Raw genomic sequence first — 13944 nt, 5'->3', positions numbered from 1 at the left:
GCCTCTGTAACCTGAAATAGCACTGTAGGGCTAAAGAGTATTTTCATCACTTGGATGTCTGCCTTGAAACAATACTTCCTTTTTTTCTTTATTGTGGTGAAATACACTCAGCGCTAAGTTTACCATGGAAACGATTTTTAAGCGTACAGTTCTGTAGCGTGACGTACATTCATTCACAGAGTGGTATAACCACCACCACTAGCTCTTTCCAGAACTTTTTCTTCGTCCCAAGCCGGAACTCTGTACTCAATACTATTCCCTTTTGTCCTGGTTTGCCTTGTTCTGGACTCACAGGAGGTCCGGGCTTTGATGATAGTCCCGTTCTCTGTCTGTGACCTTCTTGACTTTTAGGTTTTGGGTATGCTCTCCCTCTGTTTTGCCTCTGTCTTTCCAGATTGAAGAACCCTATTCTTTTCCCCCTTAAGTTGCAGTTAAGAGCGGTAGGTTATTAAAATTTTATTCAGAGTATGTTTCGAGGTTTAGAAATACCGTTGGGGTTCCCAGGTGGCATGGAAACATCCAGCCCCTTCATCTGTTCTTTGTACCCCAGTGGCCTTGTCCTAGGCTGGGGAGCCAGGGTTCCTTCTATGGTTTGGGCCAGATGTCTGTTTTTATCTGCTGATTTTCCTTGTTTGCTTTGTTCATATTCAAATAATTTTAGAAGTTGTTCAGATACAAACAGCGGCAGGTCCCTCAGTTTTGTCTGAAGTGTGGGAAGCGCCCGCGGAGTGTTTGACCCCAGGGCACCCCAAGGGCCGCAGAGTCCCCGTGTTCAGACACAGACAGCCCATTGTCTTGGGACGCCAAGGTCTTGTCTACGTGGGCTGAAAAGGTACATATCTGAAGTGAAAAGTCAACTCTGTAAATTCAGAACATATTTTTGGGGGGAAAGTCTGATGCTTTGTGTGAGGTGGGGACAGCCTGGCTCCCAGGGCCGAGCCCAGAGCCCTCCAGCCCCTGGAGAGGTCATCTCCTCTGCGAACCGTGATGCCTGGCCATACAGCGGCGGAAACCAGCCGCGGTGGCCTTTCCGTGAGGAGTGAGTTTGAACGTGGGCTGTGGAGTGGAGAAGGCCGAAAGGAGCCAGCTGGCCACACTTTGGCTCATGTAACTGTGACCCTGAAAAGCAGGCTTCGAACATGATAAAGTTCGATGTTCAAGTCCCAGGGGTGAATGTGGGAAGTGATATTCGCCTGTGTTCCACGGGCTGAGAGCTTGAAACCACGGCGGCTCGGTGACAGGCCCCAACAGCTCTTTCTCCCACGGCCCAGCTGGGATGACAAGCGGTCAGAACTCAGCGGGCTGTGACGCCCCGTGATGCACCGAGTGCACAGGCGTGTGGCCCTTTTTGTCATGGAAAGAAACCAAGAGATTTAAATGCCCCCAAAGTAACCACAGCAGCTTCTTAGAGATGAGAGGGCAGGGGCTCCAGGAACAACAGGCCCATCCCCACCCAGCTCCCCGCCACGTGGTGCTGCCCTGAAGGGTAATGTGGTCTTTCTTCCGACAGATCTGCAGCCTCATGCGAGGGGGGATAGCGGAGAGAGGTGGCGTCCGCGTGGGACACCGGATCATTGAGATCAACGGGCAGAGTGTGGTGGCCACCCCACACGAGAAGATCGTCCACATCCTCTCCAATGCGGTGGGGGAGGTAGGAGCGAGCAGGGCCGGGGGGTGGGGGGGTTGGTGCCCCTGGTGCCCCTGGCCTCACGCTTGTGCGGCCCTACACAGGCCTTCCAGGGAGTGTCCATTCTGGTCCTCAGCACTGCCTGACAGCCAGAACCTCCGTCCCAGCCCGCATTTTTTTTTTTTTAAGATTTTTATTTATTTGAGAGAGAGAGAATGAGAGAGAGAGAACACTAGAGGGGGGAGGGTCAGAGGGAGAAGCAGGCTCCCAAGGAGCAGGGAGCCCGATGCGGGACTCGATCCCGGGACTCCAGGATCATGACCTGAGCCGAAGGCAGACGCTTAACCAACTGAGCCACCCAGGCGTCCCCCAGCCCGCATTTAACCCAGTGACCAGCCGTGCCCGAGAGCAGCTCTTGCCAACAGGAGCGAGTCCCCTTGGCATTAGTTGCTCTCCTTCCCCTTTGGACTCTGGGATTCATCCGTGTGGCTCCCCTTGGGCTGCCCAAGTTCTGTCTGGTTTTCCAGTTAGTGTGCTGGGGAGATGGAAGTCTTCGCTTGAATCTCGTCAGCAGAGCCCCCTCCAGGGGCAGCTCCCCGGTAGGGGCCTCCTGAGGTCGTGGTGGCTGTTCCTGGGCCCCCTTCCTGGGCCACCCGACCTGTGCGGGGCGGTGCGGGGAGGAGACAGGAGGAGTCAAAACCCCCACCACCTCAGCCCGGTGAGAGCCAGAACGTCACACTGGCTGGGAGAACAAACATTTTAGAGAGAGGCCACCTCGGTCTGGTCCCTGTCGTGGGTGGGGGGGTGGGGGGAGGAGATCTTCAAAGCCCCCCGTGGTTAGAGCCGCTGCCCGCCCCCACCCAGGGCCATGGCGGGGGGCGGCGATGCCCACAGCCCCCGGCCTGAGGCCCACTGACGCGCCTCCCGCCCCTCAGATCCACATGAAGACGATGCCGGCGGCCATGTACAGACTGCTGACGGCCCAGGAGCAGCCCGTGTACATCTGAGGCCGCGCGCCCACCTGGCCGCTTGCATGGAGGCCTGTCCTCACTCGTGGTGTGTTTCTCGTGCTGCATCTGTGTGCCCACCGAGACCCTTCCCTCTCACGCCCAGCACCGGTTCTCCACCGAAGAGAAGAAGCCGCAGACCTCTTTGCTCTCTCTCTCTCCAGTTTGCAGGGTTTTTTTCTTTTGTTTTTTTTTTTAATGCCAGGGACGTTTTGTCTGCGCTCGCTTGAGGATGGAGAGCAGCCGCCAGCCCCCGGAGTCCCGGCCCAGGCCGGCACCATCCCAAAGGGCCCTCGGGGGTCCCCAGGGGGGCCATCACTGCTCAAGGGCAGTGAGTCCGGCCGCGGCTCCCGGCGCTCCGTCGGGCCAACAGCAGGCACCAGCTGCGTCTTTAAGGGGCTGCCCTGCCCACCGTGGACCAGGGGCGCCACACAGCTCCGCCCAGAATTTCTGAGCCAACCTTAGGCCTCTTCTAGAGCTAGCTTTAGTTTCCACATCGTTTTTTTTAACGTGAGCCTTCTCACCCAAGGGTCGACGGGGAGCTGCCTGGGACCAGGGCACCATCTCGTTGCAGAGAGCTCAGCGGTTCCTGGGGCGGCCTCGGCCTCCCTGGTCGTCCCGAGGTTACCAGCCATCAGATAGACACGGCAGGGACTCCGGTCCCCCTTCTCTGCCGCACACGATCACCCTCGCCGCCTCCCACCATCAGTGAGGCACACAGAGCCCCTGGAAAGCCCACACCGCCACTCCGTGAGGCCCCTGCCCCTGGCCGGTGGGGCCTGCAGGGGCTGTGCCGCCCTGTCCTGAGAGAGACGCCCCCTCCAGGGCTGAGGCCTGGCTCTGCCGGCTCGGCCTTGGTTCAGAGAGCACTAGTGGGCTCCCCCGAGCCCCCACTCCTCACCCGCGCGGGGAGTCTGGGAAGGATGGACTGCTCCCCTGGAGGAAGAGCGCCCAGGTGCCCAAGGCAGGACCAGCTTTCTCCTCTGCTCAGGGCTGAGGCAGCACGTGACATTTGAAAGTCCAGCATAGTAATAAACCACAAAACTAAGGGGACAGGAATGACCTCACACTATGCCTAAGAATCCCCAAGTGTGTTCTAGAAACATCATCTCGCTGCCTCGTGGGTCTGAGAGAGCTTTGAGTGTTCCCATCAGGTGCCTCATTTCGTGGGTTCTGTCTCGGTTCAGTGCAGGTGTTTCCGTGATATTATTCTGAGCCAGTTTTCACTTATTCTTGTCCAAAGAGCATTTTGTTTTCATGTAGGTGGGTGTGGGTCGGTTTGATTTTCGTTTTGTTTCGTTCATGACCTCAGCAGAGACAGGGGAAGAGAAACTAATATATTTTGTGATATTAATAGAGTCCCTGTTCTCTGCACCGGGGATATTTATGTTGTGTCTGTGGATATAGGAATTCGGCGAGCACATGTTGGCTAGTATGTATTTATATGTCAAATGGAGGGATTTCGGGGAGGGAGGAAAGGGAGTATAAAAAAACAGGAACAAAAGACCGCCCCCCAAGTGCCGAGTGGGCAGTTCCCTTGGGATTTCTGTACCTCCTGTTTTCTGCTGAAAGGAGAGCTAAATGTTCCAAGGGCGTCAGTAGCTGACCCTTCAGTTTGACGATAGTACGAGCCCTAAGGAAGATGGGTCACTGCTGCCCGAACATCCTCTCTGGGAAGGGGCTGCCCCCTCTCCAGGGGTGCCGGGGTGGACGGTCCAGGACTCCTGGACTTTCTGAGGATGCTCAGCCCCAACGGCCGGCTCACCACACCTGTGAGCAGCCAGAATCATGGCTCCAGATTCTATTAAGTCCTAAAGAGTCATGCATTGGTCCTTCCTCTGCCAAAAAGAGTGGGTAAAATAGGAACAAAGCATTATTGGTATTTTAGGCATCAGGAGCCTTGGCAAATCATGGGAGGGGCTCAGGCCCGTCTGCTGCCAGAGCACCTGGACAGAGGCCTGTCCACGATGGGCCGGCAGACGGGGACCCCTCCCCAGCTCAGCACTGTGCAGCCTCCCCATAATTACAATTAAGTATCTTCACCCAAAGGAGAGAGGAGAGCAAGCATCGATTCTGTTGCTATCGCACAAAAATCTTGGAACATTTGGCAACGTTTGCCAGAGAAGCCAATCTGGTGAGCTCTCCGGGAAGACCAACATATTTTAGCCTAAGAGGAAGGTTCTTTATCCACCGCTCACCTTCTGTCAGTCCAAGCGGCTCCTTACACCCCGATAGCTCATGTTCCTGGAGCTCGGTCCGGGTTTGGCTGACTGGAGTCCGTTCCTTCCCCTGCTCCCATCGGATGGAGGGGCCTCACCCACCTTTGGTTAACCAAGGAGGCGGGGCCTTAAGTGTCAGTAATTCGGTTTGGGAAAATCCCGTGGGACGAGGTGGTCGCTTTCTTTCTGGCATCCCAATATATATAGTTATATATGTAAATACCTGAACACCCCCATCTCACGGGGAAGACTGTACAGAGCAGCCTTCCCAAACAGGGCCCAGGCAAAAAGCCACTGTTGCTGCTTGGCTGGGACATGCTGGTGACTCAGCTTTGGGGACAGATTCTCAGATTCGTCTGCCCCTCCTGGTCCAGCCAGGATGCCTCAGAACGCACCCTGTCTCTGCCTTCTCACCTGGGAGCATTTCAGGGAGCCACCATCAGCCTTGGGTTCGCGAGAGGAGAAAACCCCCAGAGACCAAGACCCGGCGTCCGCTCCCTCACCAGAGTGGGCCCCTCGGGGCCCCCTGAGCCTGCCGCGGGCCCCCCGCCCCCGAGCCCGCCCCGGGGCACTGGACGCCAAGCCTCCACGCGCAGGTCTGCTGTCTGGACACCGCCTGTCCACACCGGCCTCAGAGAGTCCCAGAGTAACTAACCTACTACCTCCCCCATCGCTCCCGCCACCCCCCAGGCCCCCATTCGCACTCCACACCCCCATCTGCACGCTGAGGAAACTCATCCACGAGCCCCTCCTGGGTCCCTCGACCCAGTGGTGTGGCTGTTACCACTGTTTACAACCAAGGGCCACCTCCTTTCAGATATGTTTACTCTCCCACTGACACGGCCACTGGCTGGTTTGAGTTTCGCGTCCGTCGGCTCCTTCCCCGGTTCGGGCCAACTAGGGCACACGACCCGATTCTTTGCCCCCCTCCATCAAGGCAGTGCGTGCGTGAGGACCACGTGGGAAGGAAATTTCTTGTACATAGTCAGCACAGCCCCTGGAGTATGAACTTGTACTATTGTTCTGTAAAGAGGGTGAAATAGAGCTTATTGTAAAGCTTGGGACAAGTAGAGTATTGTATTTGTAACAATATCGTTCTTTGTATACACAAAACTCGATCTCTATATATAAATATAAATTCTATAAATAAAATATATACACACATGAGCCTGGAATGTTGGTGCCACACACCCACTGAATGTACTTCCTCCGGCAGCCTGGTCCCTGGGCCCGGCCGCCCTCCCCTCCTCTGTACTGTTTTGGGGGTTGTGATGTATTCGGTGTGTTCTCTTCCTTTATTTAACTGAACGCTAATGTCTGTAAGAGTTGCTGCAACAATAAATAAGAACTTCATCTCTTGGCCCCGGCCGAGCGTCCTGTTGTTTCGGGGAAGGGACGGGAGGGGCCCCGGGTGGGGGGAAGATGGGGTCTTTTCCTCCCCCCGCAGGCCACCTCCTGGCCCTCGTGGAGGGCCTGCTTCTGCCCAGAGCCCAGGCGCGTCCCGTGAAACCCGCTCGACCCTGGCAGTGTCGCCTGTTAGTGCAGACGTCCCAGCAGCCTGGCGAGGCGGGTCCTGGCGGGTCCCCTCGCGTCACCAGCACTGGGTGGGAGCAGCGGCAGGTGGGCGGGCTTACTCACTGGCACCTCTCCGCAAGCCCCCCAGAGCTGTGCTGCCCCCTGACGACTGTCCCCTGTGAGTGGGACTGCCCCTGCCCGGGGGTACCTCACACCGTCCCCTCTCCGCTTGATCTCCCCTGCAATTGCAGAACTAGAGAAAAAAGCACTCGCCCGCCCTGCCACACACACACAACCTTCATTCTAGTCTTTTGTCTGTCATTTCCCCTTACACCACGATCCTTTGTTCCCTAACCACCACCACCACCACCCCCCCACCGCCCCGAGCTCCTTCCTCATCTGCAGAATAGCGTCTATCTCGTGGGGACACGGTGAGGGTCAGCTAAGGCATTTGAAGCCTTTACAGCATGCCCGGCTCCCAGAAGGGCTGGGGAAGGGCTGGCCCCGTGGCATTAAAGCAAGCATGCTGAGCCTCCCAGGCCCGCAGACACAGGCCCGCAGAAGCTGCCTGCGTCTTCACCCACCCCTGCACTGCACCATCAGCAGCCACAGCTCTGCAAGGTCCCCATGGGTGCTGGCGGTGTCTCTGCTCAGCTCAGGGGGCCCCAGGACCCCTGAAGCCCCAGCTTGGCCTGCAGAGCATTATAAACTGATGCATTTGTTGCCTCCCACAAATGCATATTTTAGTTCCTGGTTAAAAAAAAAAAACAACTCGGGCGCCTGGGTGGCTCAGTTCGTTAAGTGACTGCCTTCGACTCAGGTCATGATCCTGGAGTCCCTGGATCGAGTCCCGCATCGGGCTCCCTGCTCGGCAGGGAGCCTGCTTCTCCCTCTGACCCTCCCCCCTCTCATGTGCTCTCTCTCATTCTCTCTCTCAAATAAATAAATAAAATCTTTAAAAAAAAAAAAAAAAAAAACAACTCTGGACTGTTAATGCATAACTTTTTTGAAAGTTAAAACTATGACTCTCCTACACATCCAGGATGAACACACATCAAAGATTGATTAACGCAGTGACGAAACAAGCAATAAAGCTGGTCCAAAGAGCATTCGGAGGTACCACGCATTTGTAGATATTTAAAAGGAATGTGAGGGGGGCACCTGGGTGGCTCAGTTGTTAAGCGTCTGCCTTCGGCTCGGGTCATGGTCCCAGGGTCCTGGGATCGAGCCCCGCGTCGGGCTCCCTGCTCGGTAGGGAGCCTGCTTCTCCCTCTCCCACTCCCCCTGCTTGTGTTTCCTCTCTCGCTGTGTCTCTGTCAAATAAATAAATAAAATCTTTAAAAAAAAAAAAAAAAAGGAATGTGAGGATAAAACGGCTAGGTGAGCTGTCACTGGCCTGTAGCCTTAAAAGCAGCACTGCATCTATAACCTTCGGGTGACCTTGTCTGCCACGCTGCAGTCATCGGTCTGGCTGGCTGGGGGCAGAGGGAAGGCCGCTGGACGGGGCTCCGTGCTGCGCTGTGTGGAAAAGAGCCCCCACGTTCATACCAGCATCCTTCACCAGAGTGGGGGCAGCCCAAGCGTCCACCAGCAGACAGATGAGCAGTCCAAGTAGGACACGTAGAGCTCTAGATACAGGAACAGGATACAGCCTTGAAAAGGAAGCCAACAATGACACGGACTACAACACGGACGGAGCTCAAAGACGTTACACCAAGTGACACAAAGCAGTCCCCAAAGGACAAATGCTGTACGACTTCCAGGAGCCAGCTAGAGCGGTCAGATTTGTAGGGACAGAAAGAAGAAGGGTGGCTGCCTGGGGCAGGGGAAGGGCGACCAGGGGGCTCTTGTTCCGTGGATATCGGATTTCAGTTTGGGAAGGTGGAGAAAGCTCTGGAGAGGGATGGTGGACCGGGTTGCGCCACAGGGTCAATGTACTTCATGCCGCAGAACTTTAAACTTAAGGATGGTTAAGATGGTCAAATTTTGTTGTGCCTGTTTTGCCATAATTTTTCTAATTAAAAATAAAGCATGGGGTGGGTTTGGAGGTAGTTTTTTATGTGGGATGGCTGCGAAAGGCTTACTGGGAGGGAATGTGGGAGGGCCCCGTGGATGTCTAGGGGATGAGTGTTTCAAGCTGAAGGGACAGCACACACAAAGGCCCTGAGGCCAGATCTTGCCAGGAGTGCTGGAAGCAGCGCTAGGAGGCCAATGTCTCTAGAGCAGAGAAAGGGAGGCAGCAGAGAGCTGGAGATGGAACTCTGCAGGGCAGGGGTGATGGTGGTAGATGTAGGGCGTCGAAAGAACTCTGCTGCTGCATGCAAACACACGCACGTGCGCTCAGCTCCCACTCATCGCCTCCTCTGAGCTCCCTTCCAGAAACCGCCCTTTTTAATAGGGAACCAACTTGGCAGGAGCTGGGATTTGGCGCCATCTGGTGGCACAACACGAGAAATGCCTAATCCGGACAACCACGGGCAATGGCACATGCGGGTAAGTGAATGAGGAATCTTAGCCACCCGTCCCAGCCTCTTCTTTTCCAGACAAGGAATAGGACTTGCTGGAAGCCACACAGTGAGCAGTCCGCTAGAGCCTCACTCCCTGGCACCTGCTGATGGAAGGACGGGGGGGCGGGGGGGGAGGGAGGTCCTTATCTTCAAACTAGCCAGGCCTGAATTGCCTGGAGACCCTCCTGGCAGCACAGTGACCTCAGCCTGGGGCCACCTGCAGAGTCTTTGTGAGAGCTGAGCTGACTGCCGGTTCCCCATCCCTTCTGCTAGGCTGGAGAGCTGAGGGCACCACTGCGAGAGGTGGGATGCACAGCCTCGTTGCCACCTGGCCGGCCTTCCCCCCACCCACCCACCCTGAGCCCACCACACGTTCTGCTCCCGTTGGTGATCTTACCAGCGGCCTAACTACACCACCGCTCTCTTTCCCCTCCACTACACAGTCTCTGATGGACAAGGGCCAAATTTTTCTGAGCTTCCTAGTCATGGTGGCTTATAAGTAGATGAGTCACAGACAGGGGATTCAAAGTACAGCTCTGTATTAGATTAATCATATTCTCGCTGTGCAATCCTGGGCAAGTTAATTAACCAACCTGAGCAACTATTTCTTCAGCAGTCAAATAGGCACAGCTTGTCCCAGTTAAGATGAAAGATTCTGCCCTTGAGGCATCTCACGTGCACGACAGACGCGGTCGTGGTGTGCAGAGTACAGAACTAGGCCTGGAGGGGGACTGTTAGGGAACTCTTCTCAGAGGAGGGGATGTCTCTGCAGGGTTTTGAAGGTGCTGTAGGAGTTTTCCAGGTGCCATGGCTAGGGGGAACGTTCCATGCAGAGGCATAGGAACCTGGAAGAACGTGACGAGAGGATCCAACAGCACTTGGTACTCTGGAAAACAGGGTGGTGGCCTTCCACCATGTTGACTTAGCTGAAGTCGAACTTAGTTTTTCCAGAATTCGCTTCCCTGTATGATTCCAAATTAGGGTTGTTCACAAAAGAAGTTTAAGTGACATTTGGATGGCAGACACAAACATCGGCCAAAATGTCCTGAAGGTCAGGACTGGGTGCTGTTGTGGCTCACACAGCGTCCTGGGCCGCAGGTGCCCACTGCTGGCTCGGGCAGAGACCATCCAGCGGCCCCTCCATTTCTCCATCGGCTTCTGGGACCTAGACCAGGTACGTGTGCAGCCGGCTCCACTGGCAGGCCACCACGTCCCTGAGATGGGAGGTGGTGGGTGACAGACCCAGTGCTACTCCGAGCCCACGGTTTCCGGTCTCTTCTTGCCCACAGCCCCGTGCACATCCACTTCTCTTTACAACAGCCAGTCCTGCCGACCCAGAGGCGCAGCCCTCCCTGGACTCCTTCACCGGCTCCCACAGCCACATAGGGTCGAATCCCTACAGTAAATGCCATGCATCACTCCTAACGACCAAACCCAAACAGAGAAGGAAGCGGGAGTGAAGAGGCTCCGTCTGGGGCTGATCAGAGAACGTTCCAGAAGGCCTGCTCAACTGCTTCAACTCTGTGCCCCTCCAGGCCCTTCCAGCTGAGAATACACAGCTCCTGGGGGCCGCCCCCACTCCTGAATTTTGTAAGACGGAGTCTGCAGATGTGAGAACGTTTCCAGCTCCACAAGGAGATTGCTCTCATGGAAGCCGCTGCGGTACAGGAGAAATGAATCCAGCGCCGGGGGTCTGCGGAGGGCATGGCTGTGAACTGCCGCCTCCCCATCCCTGGGCACGCCTGCTCCTCACAGCAATCAGCCAGAGCATCCCCATTTTGCTGTCAGGAAAAATGAGGCTCAGGACTCAGGAGGAGACTCAGCCCAAAGACACACAGCTGTGCAATAGTAGAGGGTGGCCCCAATCCCGGCGGTTAGGGACGGAACGTCCACAGCCCCAGCCACATCACAAGAGAAAACCAAAAGGAAAGCAGGGTGCCCTTGTCTGCGAGGGTGGGGCAGCAGAGCGACTGTCTTCCCTACGCCCCCAAACTCACTCCTCGTCTTGTCGCCAGACTGGCTGGAGCTCCTCACCTGCCAGGAACAGGGAAGGATGAGGAAGCTTTGGCTGCTCATGGCCTCCAAGGGCCCTAATGACCTCCCAATGCCACGGGGCTGCAGAGGACACCACGCAACTGGCTTTCACCCTGGGGGCCCTGGTGCTGCCCCCCGGACACCCTGGGGGGACAGGTGTGCCCTGGGTGCAGGGTGCCTCTGACCATGTGTGCTGCAGCCAGCTTGCCATCACTCTCGAGGACCCACAGTTCGATTTTCAGAATTTTGTTAAACAGTCATAATTAAAATGAATGAGCTCATTGAAAAACAAAGGCAATAAATAATCAAAACTCAATCACTACTTCCTCACTATATTTCACAATGAATCCATCCTCTTCTGCTTTCCCATCACCCGTACGATGGAAACACCAGTTGCTATGCAGGAGCCCCTCTCTTCCCAACGGATCTCTGTAATGTCACCCCGAGAGCTGGCCGTCAGCCACGGTGGGAGCATTTTCACACCAGATAGAAGCAAACTCAACTTATCGTTTTGTCAATGGTCCAGAGTTAAGATTAAGTGGTGGAGAAAATGCAAATACAAATTAAACTGGAATTTTCGTGTCTGTAGCCACCAAGCAGTGACTCGCATAGAAACAGGAGTCTTTCCACATCCAACCAACCATTCACCAATTCAACCAAGTCGTCCCTCACCTCTTCAGTGAATGGGGACATTCTGACACACACGTCATTTCGCTTTTGCCTTACTCGTCAACATAAACAAAAACAGCTGACACTCATGTCAGAGCTACACTCGTAGGTCAGTGATGTGAGTGGCGTGTTTGCAGACTCGGGCAGTAACTAGGCATGGATCTGTGGTCTGGTTTGTTACACTACTCTTGGTGCTAGAATGATAAAAACTGGTGAGGACGGAGTGTTTGAGAAATACCGAGTCCCCCTGCAGTTATAGGGATATGGCATTAAAGATTGTTGCTGTTATTACGTTATTATCTGTACGTCGTGTGCCATACATCCTTTATGCAAGTGGATTTATAATATATTTGGGGGGCAGGGAGGGGATGCATTCTTCCCCCAGGGAGCTGGCTGTTAACCCCTTCCCAGCACGCCCGCTCTAGGCCAGCTCTTCAGTCGGTTTGGGCCATCCCCAAGCTGACTTGTGGAGAGCAGGTCTGCAAAAGATCTGTACCTCTGAAACAATGCAATATATGTTAAGGGAAAAAAAAGAAGAAGAAGAAGAAGAAGGTAGCAGGAGGGGAAGAATGAAGCGGGGGAAATCGGAGGGGGAGACGAACCATGAGAGACGATGGACTCTGAAAAACAAACAGGGTTCTAGAGGGGAGGGGGGGTGGGAGGATGGGTTAGCCTGGTGGTGGGTATTGAGGAGGGCACATTCTGCATGGAGCACTGGGTGTTATGCACAAACAATGAATCATGGAACACGACATCTAAAACTAATGATGTGATGTATGGGGATTAACATAAGAATAAAAAAAAAAACCTAAATACTGTTCTCATGGCCCATTTGGGAGCAAGCAGGTCAACGTGTCGAGTCTCGTTGGGTATTTGTCACGGCACCAGGAGGCTCGGGGAGGGGAGGGATGCATGCCGGGAAACATCTGAGGGTCCCCTCGAGGTGTTGGACTCGGGGGGGCGCTCAGAGCAGACTTCTGCCCAGCTTCCAGCTCCCCGAAGTCTGCACCTGCAGGACGGGACACGGTTCACCGTCACCAGTGCAAACCAACCTTCTTATCCATCTCCCTCCCTCCCGTCTTCACTGGAAATCCTCTCCTTTCGACCCGGAGCTTCACTTACAAACGAAACACTCCCCACTCACCAAGGTTCGAGGCACGCCAGCCAGGCCCCCTAACCGTCCTCGTGAGACATTCCTCGAGCGCCCCGAAGAGCTCGTATCCTGTCGCTGCGCAGCAATATCACAAAGCGGACCCACCTTCGTTTTACCGGTAAAGACACGGACCCCGCATGTGGTGGGACTTGGCCCGGAGGACCAGCCGGTGATTCCCGCTCAAGGCCGCCTTGCGCTTGCCGGGCTCCGTAGCGCCTTCCCCTCCGCCTGCAGGGGCACGCGGTCAGCGGTGTGGCCGGCACGTACGCAGGTCCCTGGGCCACCAAGCAGGACGCACAGCCACGGCCACGTGCGTGTGCCGTGTGACGCGGCCGCAGAGCGGGCCAGGGCGTGGGCTCGGCTTCCCTCGCCGCCTGGATCCCAGCAGCAGCGAGGCCTTGGCTAATTTCCTGCATTTGGCTGTGCGTCAGCGCCCTCACCGGAACGACGGAGACGCTAACTGAGCTCACCTGGGAGGCCGGCTGCAAAGAGTAGGAGAGATGAGGCCGAGAGGCACTTAGACCGGCTCCTGGCGGAGGAGGTGCTCCGTGGGCGTTAGCCGTGCCGATCCTCGGAGAGTCTCGGGGACGGACATCCGAGTCCGGTGGCGCCGGAGGAGTACCTCGAAGAGCCCCGCTTGAAGGGGGGCCGGGGGTCCCCGTGGTGCCAGCCCCGGCCCATCTGTGACAGTCTACAGCCACCTGCTGGGCCATATGGGAACAGAGGAGCTCACTCACTCAACTCGGGATCCTGCTCCTCCAGGGAAATGCGTCTGAGGGCCGGCGCGGCGCAGATTCACTCGCCATAAATCCATAGATTGTTCGGGGCCTACGTTATCCAAATTTCTCTTTGGTGAAAAAGAAGCTAGTCCGTTGGTGTTCCCTTGGTGAGGATGGGGGCTGGAATAAACCTTTCCCATTTTACTGCTTGGCTCAAGTGACTTGCATAAAAAAACAGATTTGGTGGAGAGAAGGTATCAGGCTGGGGCCTGCAGGTGGGAGAGGGGCTCCATGGACTCCATCCCGAGTTCCAGAACCTTCCATCCTATGCAGTAGCTCTCACTGGCCAGGGCTCCAGGGCTCCCCACCAATCTGGCCAGGAGATGGTGTGTTTCCTGGGCTGGGACTCCACAGCTTTGGACACCAGGTGAGCCCCAAGCACAGCTCCCCCTGGGGAGGTGGTGACGTCAGCCTGGAGGCGGCTTCTCAGTGGA

The 13944-nt window shown here is 55.8% G+C and overlaps 1 protein-coding gene across 1 annotated transcript in view; it reads left to right on the top strand.

The window, feature by feature from the left end:
- APBA1 (amyloid beta precursor protein binding family A member 1) overlaps positions 1–2634 on the top strand; it is a 76008-nt gene extending 73374 nt beyond the window's left edge. Inside the window, exons 11-12 of the mRNA XM_021694416.1 lie at positions 1511–1651; positions 2563–2634. Of these exons, the coding sequence (XP_021550091.1) occupies positions 1511–1651; positions 2563–2634 (213 nt within the window). The remainder of the gene's footprint in view (positions 1–1510; positions 1652–2562) is intronic.
- Positions 2635–13944: the final 11310 nt, after the last annotated feature.

This window comes from Neomonachus schauinslandi, chromosome 13 (assembly GCF_002201575.2).
Source record: "Neomonachus schauinslandi chromosome 13, ASM220157v2, whole genome shotgun sequence".
NCBI classification, from domain to species: domain Eukaryota; kingdom Metazoa; phylum Chordata; class Mammalia; order Carnivora; family Phocidae; genus Neomonachus; species Neomonachus schauinslandi.
The sequence above is the reverse complement of the archived record's forward strand: the minus strand, read 5'-3'. Positions and strand labels throughout refer to the sequence as shown.